Below are 12946 nucleotides of genomic sequence, written 5' to 3' on the forward strand. Positions count from 1 at the left end.
TAACATGGTTGTCTCTCAAAGGTTTTTTAAAAAGTTTACCTATTCCCTGGTGTTACTATAGAATACAGTACAATGTACTGTATAGAAATGGCATGCCACTGCATTTATTGAAAAAAAAAATCTTATCTTGCACAAACTGTCTCTTATGAATGAATGGGCAGGCTACTGTTGCAACCTTCCCCCAACCCCTGGAAAACAGGTGTGTTCACTGAAGACTCTAACTTGGCCATCAGGGCACATGGTGTCTGTGTGTCGGACAGTCCTGTGTTTGAAAAGTGATCAGTCTAGGGTAGCCATCAAACAATATGAACATTTTACAATTAGTGACCAAGATAATCAAAATGATGTCATTATAAGTCTGACCATTATGTTGCTCAAAGAAATGCATGCAAAACAATAAAAAAAAATACGGATGCATGCACTTAAATAGATTTTCTCACAGCCGGAACACCTAAACCAGTTGTATATATTTGAAACCAGACATCGTAGTTGAAATCAATTTTATTGATTGATCTAGAACCAAGCGGTACAGGCAAGGAAAATGTACTCTCCTTCTTAGAACAGTGTAGAAATAAATGATGTAGCCAGGAAGAGAAGCCATGCGAATGAAAAACTATGAGGTTGCTGAGCATTGTTGATGTAATACTCAGCGACCTTTGTGTTGGGGTTTGGTCCAGTGAACCAGAGCTGCATGCACCGCCCTGATGTTTTGGTGTGCCTCGTATAAAGGTAGGAGTTTGACCAAATTTCTTCACACATGGATTTGGGCGTTGGGTAGACATCAGTCCACTTTCTGCACTTGCTGCCTTCGGGGCATTGGTTACTACCTGTAATACAGAAAGATGATTATTTAGGTTTAATTTGTCATCATGAACACACAGCAAATCCAACCCCTTGATACGCTGAATGATATTTTCAGATAAAATATGTTGACTTTCAGAACAAAAACAAATCTTTGTATTGCATGTGTGTCCATAAGCAAAAGAGCAAAACGGAGAAAACGAGTCACATTTGTGATGAGAACACACCTGAGCTCCAGTCCCATCCCTTGTGCCAGTTCGTCTTACATGTCACATCATTTTTGCAGTCCTCCCACCACTCATGGCAGTCCTCCATACACAGAGGTACATTCAAGATTCGCTCCTTGCGCCAGGTTTGATCCACCTGCACAAACACAGGAAAGGTAACAGTGTATGATTGTATAATCAACAAGATTATGTATTAGAACACACAATACATAACTGGGTAAAATAGCATCAAAAACACTAAAAATGATCATTTTGCCAAAGTTTGTAAATCCTGTATCCCCTCTTGTGCGGACCTGTAGGGCCGTCAGTGTGAATTGAACCAACACAAAAATGACAGCACCTACCGCTTGTATCCAAGGCCCTAAGTGTGGCGAGCATTCATAGAAGCAAGTGTCTTGGATGAAATGCCTCTTGCACTTGGAACTCATCGCACCACAGTGGTTCCAGTTGAAGTTGTACAGATAGGAGTTATCTTCATGGGCTTCAGCAGTGGTATTTGCTGTGCAACATGCATTGTGACGCCATGGCTTACACTAAAATATAATGAAGAACACAAGTAGTGCTTACTGCTGTTTTTAGCAATTGTGAATGACAGCAAAAACTGAATAAGTTGGGCAAAAATTGCATTCGTGTCTATCACCTGAAGGTAAAGCTTTCCCTCTGGGCCAGGTTTTACTTTATGGTGTTTGGCATCCATACACATATTTAGTTTGTCTTGAGACAGAGAACTCCCGGAGAAGGCGAGCAGCAAGACCAGAACAACCCACATGGCTCTGCAGCAGAAAATCACTGGTGTCGCCAAAAGTCAATCATACAACGTACAGACAGCTATGCGGCAGGTGAGGTTGCAGGGGGAGAATTTCTGTAAGAGAACACATCATGAATATCAGTTCCCCTTATTTTGGTTGAAATGAACAATTTTGTTTTATATTTCAAACTACAAACATAACTCACAACTTAAAATGTTTGTACTTTAGAGTGTGTTAGGATGTGACACCAATAGCATGACAACAGGCAAGTATCGTTGAAGCCAACACTTGGCGTAGTTTATTGAAGAGTCTTCGCAAAGTCACTCGGGGAGCATGTGGAGTCCACGAGGAGATGTCCACACAAGGCACAAGAAGCTGCAGGAGATGGCAACAGAGTCCACTGGCATGGTAACGGCACAACCTTGCACTGAGGAATGGTCTGTGAGCAAATTTGTACCAGTCCAAACGAGCAGATAGGCAACAGGTGGGTGATGAGCTGACGAGTCTCAGGTGTGAGGTGCAGAGCACCCTGGCTGAGGAGGCTGCCTTGCTGGCCCCTCCCTAACAGAGTGTTTATGATTGACTGAATGTAAATGAAATATTGGTCAAAATAGACTAAAAGGGTCCATCGTTTATTTATTTATTTATTTGTGTTTTTGGGGCCTCTTCAGTTTTTTCCAAAGCTGTATGGTGACTTTGTCAGCATTAATTACACTTTTTTACCCTTAGCGGTTAGTACAGTGGACAGCTTGTTATCAGGTGACCTTGCTCTCCAACCACTGATTTTAGAATGTTCACAAATGTAATATAGTTTTATGTTTTGTGTTCAGTGTGATAATCATCATTTCCTGATACATTCCAGTAAGGAGGTTGCTCACCATCATGACATAACAACTGTCTGCCGTGAGAAGAGATCTCATGTTGCTACACTAAGATGTTGTTAAAGAATGAATGACAAATTCACACACATCAACATTCTTCACTTTAGTTTTAAGACTCTTCTTAAATATTAAAAGAACGCTCTTGCAAAGAGCAAGAAGTCTGTGTTAAGTCATTTCAATAAAAAGTTTGAAAAGATAAGAAAGATTATTGATCACCGTACAGCATTTTAAAATCTATATAGGGTACTCACATTTACAGACAGAACACTACTGGCACTTCAACAAATATAAATAATAATAAAATCCAGAGGTAAATGTAAAGTTTTCAGTGAAGAATGGAATTGTTCTTTACCTCATTGCGGTTGGTTATCTGCAAATTGTTTTGAAATCCAAGAACCTTCCTGGAAACACGCCTGAGTAAGTATAAGAGCAAGTGTGACCAAAGATGAAGATAGCCGTCAAATAAGAAAAGTTATCAGAGCATTGTTTCCAAAGTCCAAAGTCTTCCAATTGTGTGTGGCTGTGCTCGTGTGTGTGTGTCTGTGTCTGTGTCTGTGTGTGTGTCTGTGTGTGTGTGCGTGTGTGTGTGTGTGTGTGTGACTGAAGAAAAGAAGGGATCTGATAATGGCATTTATTACGTCTACATGTGAGGTAGTTTAGTCTTATCTCAAGGTTAGACCGCTGCATACACACAAAAATGGCAGGATGACCTAAGAATTAAAGGTAAGATAAGTTAAAGGCGACATATTTTGAACATTTCCGTTTATAATTGTTTTATGGGTATGTGGAGTACTATAAGCGTGAAATTAGTCAAAGAAGTAAATTAATTGAGGCTGCTTATCTGCGAAAATGTAACTGGAAGTGATTTGTTTCACATTTTGCTAAATTTTTGAGTGATATTCCTTGAAGTACAGCAATATCCTAGACTTCACGACATTTTGCAGAATATAGAGGTTAACAGAAAGCATACCTGTATACCCGATTTAATTGAAAGATGTGTTTCCTGGTGAAACTGTCAATGCACATGGCTGTTTGTCGCTTTATGCAAACTAATGATCAATCGCGAAAAAGAAACAATGATCTATTCCTCATAATTTTAAACTTAAAGTGAGTAAACCTCAAACTTTCTGGCCTCTTGGGTCCACTAACAAAGCGGAACATCAGCGCAACTACACCCAACCGGAAATAGTCGGACGTCGTTTGCTGAACGAACACTCCTAACTTCCGACATGTTTGTTTTGAATTGGTAAACGTTCGGTCGAATTAGCAGGCTAACAGCAATAAGTGGGTGGTAACTCTGTTTATTAATTTATCTTTATTTATTTCGATTGTCGTTGTCCCTTATTACTGTTATTTAAAAATAATACATGCGTAAACGCGTTTTTAACGCGTCATCAGTGGCGTCGAGCACAGGTTTTGGGGTGCTCCGAAGCCGACATGTCCACGCTTTTCCCCTCCTTGTTTCCCCGAATAACCGAGTCCCTGTGGTTCAATTTGGATCGACCTTGCGTGGATGAGACGGAGCTGCAGCAGCAGGAACAGCAGCATCAAACCTGGGTAAATTCTACTTCATCCTTTCATAACTTTGCTGCTGTGAATCTGGAACTTCTCCATTGCGAGACTAATAAAGGTTTTCTTATCTTAAACGTACATCCACGTTGAAGGGTTCTCAAGGGACAATAAATAAATTTAAAATCCCCCCCCCCCACCGCCCGGCGCAAGATTAATTTCACCAGAAAGAAAGAGTTGGACTAAAGGAACAACACGGTGTTTACATTTTGTCCGTATGAAGACTTAAATGTTATGATACTGCGTCTCTCCCCATTCAAGGTTAGACGATACAAATTTGGCAACATACAAATTTGATTTAACTTAGTCTGCAGACCAGCGAGATGCATGTCCGCACAAAAATGACAGTAACGAGTTAGTTTTCACATATCTAAAGTGTCATTGGAGCTTCTTCGAGCCAGTATTGAGAATTCCCAGCGTCAGTTCTTTGCCCCCCCCTCCCCCATGCGTAAGTTGTGTTTACCCCCTCGGTGTGTTTGAATACAGGTCATAGGTTGCAGTTTATTAGCAATATCAAAACGATATACTGTACAGTATTCTGAATTCAAGATCGCTGTAACTTGAAGTTTGTGAATTTGTGTTATTCCTACAATGTGAATCACGGTTAAATCTTTTGAACATTTCTTTTACCTTAGTTGCAGAGCATTGCTGAGAAGGACAACAATCAATTACCAATTGGGAAAACTATTTTTGAGGTAATTCTTTATTTGTGTCCAATGTTTAACTCCAACTGTTCTACACGAGCGTCATCCCAAGAAAATATTTTAATAGCGTTCTTAATGAGACAGATTTGTACTTTGTACATGAAAACCAGCCATCGCACATGATGCTGCTTTATGCACTCTGCAACCTAAACTTCATTTCTGTGCCTTTCTTTTCTGGGTTCAGGGGGGAGGTTATGAGGAGGAGGAGGAGGAAGATGATGAAGACGAGGAGGACAGTGAAGAGGACTCAGAAGATGAAGAAGACATGCAGGACATGGATGAGATGAACGATTACAACGAGTCACCCGACGATGGCGAGATCAATGAGGTGCTTTTATCCATCGATTATGGAATATGTTGCACATTATGGATCTTAAATGCAAACACATTTAGGAACTACCTATTCTAGAAACACATTTGATAAAGATTTTCTTTATTTCTGTTTGTCAGGTGGACATGGAAGGGCAAGATCAAGATCAAGACCAGTGGATGAGATGAACAAGATTTTCAGGTTTCAACTTCCCACTGATATGCCTCAGAGAGGCATTCATTGAACAAAATATGGTTGCAAGGCTAGACGGTATATTCCAATATCTTTGTTTGAGCACATTTTTGTTATGATAATGCAGTGTGCAGTTGCGCTTAATGCTGTGGCTGGTTAGTGTATTTCAACAACAAATGCACATGGCAAAATAAATGAATGTGCTATAATGAGACCTATAAGACTCATCAACTCAATCAGCTACTACACTTGTTTCTCATGGGGATGCATCACAAACAGAAATGTTGCAGTAAACTTGTCTGAACCAGTTTTGTTACATGTAGTATGACTTGACTTTGGACAACATTAAAATGTTTTCTTAAAAAATATTGAGCGTAATTAATATTAGTAAAAAAATACTAAAAACATTTCATTTGTTTTTTTTTTGTGACAAAAAAGGATGAAAAAGTAAGTGAGAATGAAAAGTAGATGGAGGGACATTACGCAATGAGGCAACTTGGGTTAATAAGCAACAGGTCACGAACATGACTGGCTGTAAACAGAAACTTTAAGGATTAATTATGGAAAGAGATTTGGAACTGCAAAATGTAAAGAAAAAATTGCAAAGACTGCATCAACAGAACAGGCATGATTGACTGCATGGCCTCAGAATGCTTGGGGCGATTTTGTCATGCCCTCCAAGAATTTTACTTAAACCTTTACAGATGCTGAGTTTGTATTGGATATCCTTCATTTGAGATTTGTGGACAACCCAACACTGAGATGCCCAATATATTTCATTTTGTACACCAGAATCATGCTCAATTAACCTTTGTCATTTATGCAGATTTATGTTGTTTTATCTTGAGCCTATTGCACTTAACTATTGGTCTAGTTGATCCCCTGATACACCAGTTCTGCCATCCCGTCTCTGATACCCTTGCTGTACTCCAGTGTGGCGCGGTGGATCTTCCACTCATACAAGCCACTCTTGCGAATGTGTCGGAGAAATTTGGGAGCGCCTGGAAACAGCACGTTGTCAGCCAGAATTATAGATCCTTTCCCGAGCAGACCGGAACCTTCCAACATCTGCAACACCATCATATCAACAAATACACATCACATTTGGCAAGAGCAGAACTACATTTGATTATCTTGTCACAGCACATATCACGGGGATCCTCAATAGATTCCATAGCCACAGCTATCTTTATTAGATATTTTTCAATTCACTCGCAATTTAGCTCATCCATCCATTTAACATTGCTAATTATGCTCGTAGGTGAAATAAAACTTACAAATAGAGATAGATAAGACAGATTGAAACCTGAACTCTCTTTCAAAACCATGTTATTTAAATGACCATCAATGTATATGATCTGATTGTCCTTCCAATTTAGTATAATACAATGTTACAAGCGTTTTGTAGAATAGATTTTTCTTTTTAACTAAGAACATCTTTAATAGTCTCACAATGGAGATAAGAAAAAAAAGATACAGAACATTGTTACTTTGGGAAGTGTAGTGATCTTGGGCACTTATTCAAGTGCTCACATGACTGGAACTTGGTTATTGGCAAAGGTAAACTGACTAAAGTGGGAAAATAAAATATTGGAATCCTGTACTTTTATTACTCGGATGGTTGAACTTTGGAAAATGAGCGTTTACAACACTGTCGGCATTTGTAAAGATAAAATGCTGTCATCCATGACCATCTCAGCAGTTTGAAACGGCATCAATTTGTTGTGGTGAGGCTCTTCATTTTATGATTTGTTTTACAGCTACAGTACCTGCAGATCAGCACAGTAGCATTTCTTCCAGTGGTCCATGAATACCAAATCAAGCCTCTCCAAACCAAAGTCAGACCGCAAGCGTGGGATGACTTCATCTGAAGGATTCACAATCAGCTCTACCTGATTGATGAGAAACATAACATGTTTCATAGTTCCAAAAGTCAACATATGAACAGATCCAATTCGAAGTAGTAAAGATGATTGTGTCCCTCTCACTGTGTCGTCGTCAAAGCCGGCCAGGCGGATGATTTTCTCAGCTATGGCAGCGTTCCTCTGGTCCATCTCAACACTGTAGATCCTGGCACCCAGTGGTAGAGCTCGGGCCATACGCACAGTGCTGTAACCACAGTGTGTCCCCAACTCCAGGACTGTTAGAGGACTCTGCTCCATCAGCAGCCTGTCCAGGATCTTCCCTACACACATGTGGATGCAGGTACAAAGCATCAATATATTTTAAATAATATTCATTGAAAAGATGACAATGCCCAGATTTAAAGTTGACCTAGCGATGTCAACTTCCACTACCATCATTACAAAAGATTGCGAGACTGGGTCACTAGATTATTGTGACCAGAGTGTTGTTGAACTGTTCTGCTCACCCTTTTTTGGTCCAATGTTACTAATGTACTCCACCTTGCTGCACCACTCGTCAAAAGTGTCCAAAATGCTGTCAGGGTCCCCGGGTGTGGCGTGGGTGAGAACATATTGGTAGGCTCGCTCCTCACGGCTCAGACCGGTGACACAGTCCTTCCAAAGGCGGACCAGGACCGCTCGGTAGAACAACGCAAAGTAGAAACGGTATCGAATGAGCAGCGTCAGCAGGAGGGGGAGGAAAGCCAACGCAATGGCAGGGAATGCCATTCAGTCAGTCATTTAAGTTCTAAAGAGAAACAATGAAGCAGCAGTAAGGAACATTGCCTCCCATCGATCTTTGAGGTTGAGTGGATAAGTCAAGATGACTATTACTTCATGCAAAAACTATCTTCATTTAATTATTCAAAATTGCCAATTCTAGATTGTGTTAAAAAGCTAAATAATCACTTCATTGTGATTCCTTCCGGAATTTAATAACAGCGACTGACAAGAGCTTACTGCAAAGCTGCAGGAATATCCCTCACATCTATGAACAGATCCCTAATTGACAAACATCATTATGTTGTGATTTATTATAAGCATCAACTAATCTTATTGTCTGACTCATCCAAACTTGCGAATTAAAATGTGAAGTTTCTGTGCAGAAGGTCGCATAAGGAGATATTCAGACATAATTCTGATAAAACAGAAAAAAAAAAGTTCACAGACGAGAACGCACCACAAATAAAACGGGCACTCACCGAGTTGCTGGAAAATACTATTTCTAATAACTGGCAGCTGAGACAAATACAGCTCGATGCCAGTGTGTATACTGTATGTGTGTGTAGGGTAATTGAAGGTTGAAGACCTGAAGCTATGAATTATTGAAGCATCGCGTTCATTTGTTTTTCCAGTAATAGTTTACTACAGACACTAAAACCGGTAAGGCCAAGGGCATTATCGCCACATATTTTTCATCAGTTTCAGTCTAACATAACTAATGTTTATTTTTGTAGCATTAATACAAGACCAGAGAAACAAGAGTCACGTTTGCCGCAGGAGACAAAGTGAAGGAGACTATCTGCTGTATCAAGTTAACAGCAACAGGTGTGTAGCCGAGTATGTTCGAGTCACGTTTCCCACTTTGCGCCGTCAATATGGAAGGGTTAAGAAAACTGCGATGATTGCAGGCAACCAAACAAATTTATGGAGTATCGTAAATGCAATAAATTAAGTAAGATGATCAGCAAGGTCAACCCCAAAAAAGCATTGCACAGGGTATTAAACGGCTGATACATATTTCAGTTTATTTCTCGTTTGTTGCCTCGTTCAATGACACAATAATCAACTGTTTTCTATGTTCATGGTAAAAAAAAAAACAGCATGGTTTAATGAGTGGTTCCTCTTCATTGCATACTTTCTTTGTAATGAGAAAGTTGTTGTATTACTACATGATTATAACAACATCACACCGTTTGACGCCAATTACAACAAATTAGTTTGTGAATGTACACAATTTAGATGTAGGCATTTGTAAAATGACTGCTCAAATGTTTAGTGCACAGGTGTCAAACTCCGGTCCTCCAGAGCCGCTTTCTTGCATGTGATTCCATCTTATTTAGGATCATTATCAGGCTCCTGCAGAGCTTGCTGATGACCTGATCATCTGAATCAGGTGAGTTATAGCAGGGAGAGATGGAAAACGTGCAGGAAAGCGGCCCGCGAGGACGGAGTTTGAAACCTAAGTTTAGAGGGGAATGTAAAAGATTGTAAAACCTGTCAGGGAAACAAGCCCGTCATACACGAGTCAATTATTAACATTTTGCACCATAAGAATAAAAATAAAAGATATGTCCAGGACCTTAAGCCACTTAGCACCTTTAAAAAAAAGATAGGGGACCATTCATAAAGCAAGTGGTCAGAATGCAGACTCACAGTATCCTTTCACACTTCTTGAGCACAAGTGTTTAAAAGTCTGTGCGGGGGTGATTAACTTGGTTATTTAGAGACTTTTTGTGAACAGGACACTTTGGGGAAAAAAAGCTGCTAACTGGTTAAAGACTGAATAGCTACAGCTCAGGGCAAGATTGTTTCAAGAGTCCCCTGATGAACTTCTTCATATCTTTGTCGCCTCGAGTCCAGCGCACCAGGCGAGTTAACACCAGCCTTCCCTCTTCAGCTCGAGCTAGTGCCAAATACCATCCATCCAGGACCCCGTTCACCTTTTTGTCCATGACCTCCTCGCCGAAAACAAGATCATTTTTGTCTGCTGAGTCCAAGCCGGGACACGCACAGGTGGCGCCTTCCTGCAGCCACAGAGCACCGTGGGCCATTGCGCCTCCAATCCCAGCCCTCTCCGCACCTCCCCCTGCCCACCTCAGGATGCGGCTTCGGGCCAAAGGCACCAGCTGAAGGTCTCCTCCCACTGTTGACACACTGCCTAGACGCATCTTGAATGCTGCGAAAGAGACAAGAACGTGTCATTGCGGGCACACCGTAAAACACAACGGCTCATGTGAAGGGGAGGAACAACGATTTTCTTTTCCTTATGGTCTGCTCTCAAGATACATGTCATATTATGCCATTATCTTTTTCCTCACCATATGGACTTAGACAAAAGTTGTCCTTGATGTCAGTTTCTCCCTCAGCTGCCAGACTGCAGGCATCGCAAATGACACTTCCTGGGTATCGAAAAGATGGATTAAACATGTTTGCATTTGCAAGAGTCAGAAGAAAACAAACGACAAAAAAAACCACTTCAACCATCACTTAATAATACACGAGGTGCTAGACAAAAAAATAGAATGTAAAGCCTTACTTAACATCAGATACTGACTTATTCTAATGTATATTTATTTATGTAGGTGTGGAATTTACACGAAGTAATTTACAACTTTCTGCATACACGTGTAATGAGATACACGAACAAAAAGGTGCAGAATTGATTGCTTTTCTAAAGATACAAGTGCATTTTTATGACATTAAGACCATTATTGCAGTTTTCATCATGGTTGCAGTTTGCAGGGCAGCACGGTAAGTAGCAGTTAGCAAATTCTGGGTTTGAATCTGGCCCTCGTGTGTACAGTTCCTCCCACATTCCAGAAACATGCATGTTTTGAAATTGTAATTGCGTCTTTGTCAAAACATGCCCCGCAATTACATTCAAACCGAAAGGCAAGATAGACTTTCATCAACTTATTTGGGGTGTGGGAGGAAACTGGAGTATCCGGGAAATTTTACATATCACAGAACTGTGATATGTCTGCACAGTTCACAGACATATGCACAATCTCCACCACTGACCAAGGGCATTGTTTGTCCTCCCGTGTAAAGTTTTCGTAGCAGCACAGACCTTTGAGCGCCTCCTCGTGGGTGATCTCCTCCACGATCCGCGCATCCACCGCCCCACTCGGAGGGATGCAGAGTAGGGTTCCTCGTGGAAAGCGGCTGCAGTTGAACATTTCAGGCCAGGGGAAGCCGAAGGCGCTCATGACGGGGACGCAATGGTCGCGAACGGCCTCGCACAGGCTCCTGCACGGGCTGACGGGCCCGCTGTAGTCTGGGACGCAAACCGGTGCGAACAAGGAGCACAAGAACTTCTTAGTGTCCCTGTGACACAGTTTGGAGACGAGCGGCAGCCAGGCGGCAGACTGCTGCTGGGCCTCCCGCAGGGTGTCGTGGCCCAGCAGGTTGGGCAGCCTCATGTACCGGTAGCCGACGCCGTGGCACAGAGACAGGGTGCTCGGTATGGCCTTGCACACCGAGCGGACCGACGAACTGAAGCCGAGGTGGGCAGGAGCTCGAGCGTCAGACGCCAGAGAAATTCCCAGCGCCAAAACAAACAAGAGCGCTCTCATGGTGGTTGCTTTTGTTCCTCTACCAGTTAAAGGTGAGTTCCACGGCGTTGGAAGCTCTTTCCTGCCTGCTCCCTCCCCTCTCTCGGCGGGCGTAAATAAAGGAGAAGGTGTGGAGGAAACTGGAGGGTAAACAAGAGGACAGACGCCTGTTAATCATCACCCCCACCCCAAAAGGTTGGGTGACTGACTACTTTTTGTCTGCAGTCAGGGTGTCTGCACTCTGCAAGCTGCTCAACTGTCGTGATGCATTCAAGTACAGTACAGTCAAAAGAGTTATGTGAATATGCCATGAGGAGTTTAAATTATTGATTTATGAGAACTGGACTTGCTTTGCCAAACATTACACGACGTTACAAAGATAATTGCTTTATCTAATTTGGAATGAAGAGTTACTGTATTGTTCCTGGATTTATTGATACAGGATCTTTGTGCATTGGGTGTAATGAAAAGCAGCACGGTGACATTTGAATTAAAAAAAAATCATCCATGCATCAGGTGAGAAAGAGTCTATTTTACTACTGAGTGTGGGCGAGCTGTGGGGTTCATTGTGGACTGGTCGCCACAAAACTGCAAGGCATGAAATAAAAGAGTCAAACGAAATACAGGGAAAATTAAGAATATAAAACACTTAATTTTTTTTCTGTTGTGAAAACTGAAAACGAGAACCTTCCAGAGTTTGCAATGTAAATGAATGATTTTTGTACAACACATTCACACGAAAAGATGGGAAACAAAGCCAATGAATGTCATTAAACAAATTCGTTACCTCAAGACTTTTTGGAGAACAGACCGTCAATACTGCCTTCTCCCCACCACCCAGGAACGGGTCAATACTTTTTTGTTTGGTCTATGTGTCCCCAAAGATTGGCTCCAAATGAGTTCATGCTGTTCCCCAACGATTCCCGAAGTCAGCTTCGAAAGGCTCCAGCACGCTCACGACCCTTGTAGGATGAGTGGATCAGATAATGGATGACTGACAGATTGGTTTGTTTGGTATGTTTGTTTATTGAACATAAAACATATTCAGTAATAATTTGACAGAAAATAAGGTAGATGAAAAAGTAAAAGAAAGAAATCAGTCTTCATTCAACACAGTTATGTTCAAGGGAGTAGGATGAAGTAATAAAACTTATCTGACAGATTGTAGACTGTGTTTTGGACATGACCCCTAAATATGTACATTATGTCAATTGGCTGTCATCAGCTGTTAATAGACCATCAGTGCAATAGTTCAGCATGTTCTACTCTGTCATTGTATACTCACCCTGGAAAAAAAAACCTTTCATCTTAGTCTGGATAGGCTGCCACGCA

The 12946-nt window shown here is 41.3% G+C and overlaps 4 protein-coding genes across 6 annotated transcripts; 1 reads left to right on the plus strand and 3 right to left on the minus strand.

Annotated features, from left to right (window-relative positions):
• Positions 1-485: 485 nt before the first annotated feature.
• On the minus strand, positions 486-1797 carry folr (folate receptor). Its single transcript, XM_052077658.1, has 4 exons — positions 1669-1797; positions 1373-1561; positions 1029-1164; positions 486-827 (listed from the first exon to the last, which is right to left on the minus strand). Exons 1-4 carry the CDS (start codon positions 1795-1797, stop codon positions 556-558), a joined length of 726 nt encoding a protein of 241 aa, XP_051933618.1. The 3' UTR covers positions 486-555.
• A 2050-nt stretch (positions 1798-3847) lies between these two features.
• On the plus strand, positions 3848-5801 carry anapc15 (anaphase promoting complex subunit 15). 2 transcript variants are annotated; one of them, XM_052079152.1, is made up of 4 exons: positions 3850-4215; positions 4863-4922; positions 5116-5259; positions 5382-5801. In XM_052079152.1, exons 1-4 carry the CDS (start codon positions 4096-4098, stop codon positions 5427-5429), a joined length of 372 nt encoding a protein of 123 aa, XP_051935112.1. In that variant the 5' UTR covers positions 3850-4095; the 3' UTR covers positions 5430-5801. The 2 variants fall into 2 exon arrangements, with proteins under 2 accessions (XP_051935113.1, XP_051935112.1); XM_052079153.1 differs by lacking the exon at positions 4863-4922 and having other exon boundaries at positions 3848-4215.
• Positions 5802-5899: 98 nt separating this feature from the next.
• tomt (transmembrane O-methyltransferase) lies at positions 5900-8152 on the minus strand. Of its 2 annotated transcripts, XM_052079151.1 has the most exons (4): positions 7805-8150; positions 7422-7618; positions 7203-7325; positions 5900-6501 (listed from the first exon to the last, which is right to left on the minus strand). In XM_052079151.1, exons 1-4 carry the CDS (start codon positions 8064-8066, stop codon positions 6304-6306), a joined length of 780 nt encoding a protein of 259 aa, XP_051935111.1. In that variant the 5' UTR covers positions 8067-8150; the 3' UTR covers positions 5900-6303. The 2 variants fall into 2 exon arrangements, with proteins under 2 accessions (XP_051935111.1, XP_051935110.1); XM_052079150.1 differs by having other exon boundaries at positions 7203-7618; positions 7805-8152.
• Positions 8153-9070: 918 nt separating this feature from the next.
• Positions 9071-11850, minus strand: sfrp2l (secreted frizzled-related protein 2 like). The gene is made up of 3 exons (XM_052079149.1): positions 11131-11850; positions 10379-10459; positions 9071-10236 (listed from the first exon to the last, which is right to left on the minus strand). Exons 1-3 carry the CDS (start codon positions 11633-11635, stop codon positions 9848-9850), a joined length of 975 nt encoding a protein of 324 aa, XP_051935109.1. The 5' UTR covers positions 11636-11850; the 3' UTR covers positions 9071-9847.
• Positions 11851-12946: the final 1096 nt, after the last annotated feature.

This window comes from Hippocampus zosterae, chromosome 10 (genome assembly GCF_025434085.1).
Source record: "Hippocampus zosterae strain Florida chromosome 10, ASM2543408v3, whole genome shotgun sequence".
Classification (NCBI taxonomy): Eukaryota; Metazoa; Chordata; class Actinopteri; order Syngnathiformes; family Syngnathidae; genus Hippocampus; species Hippocampus zosterae.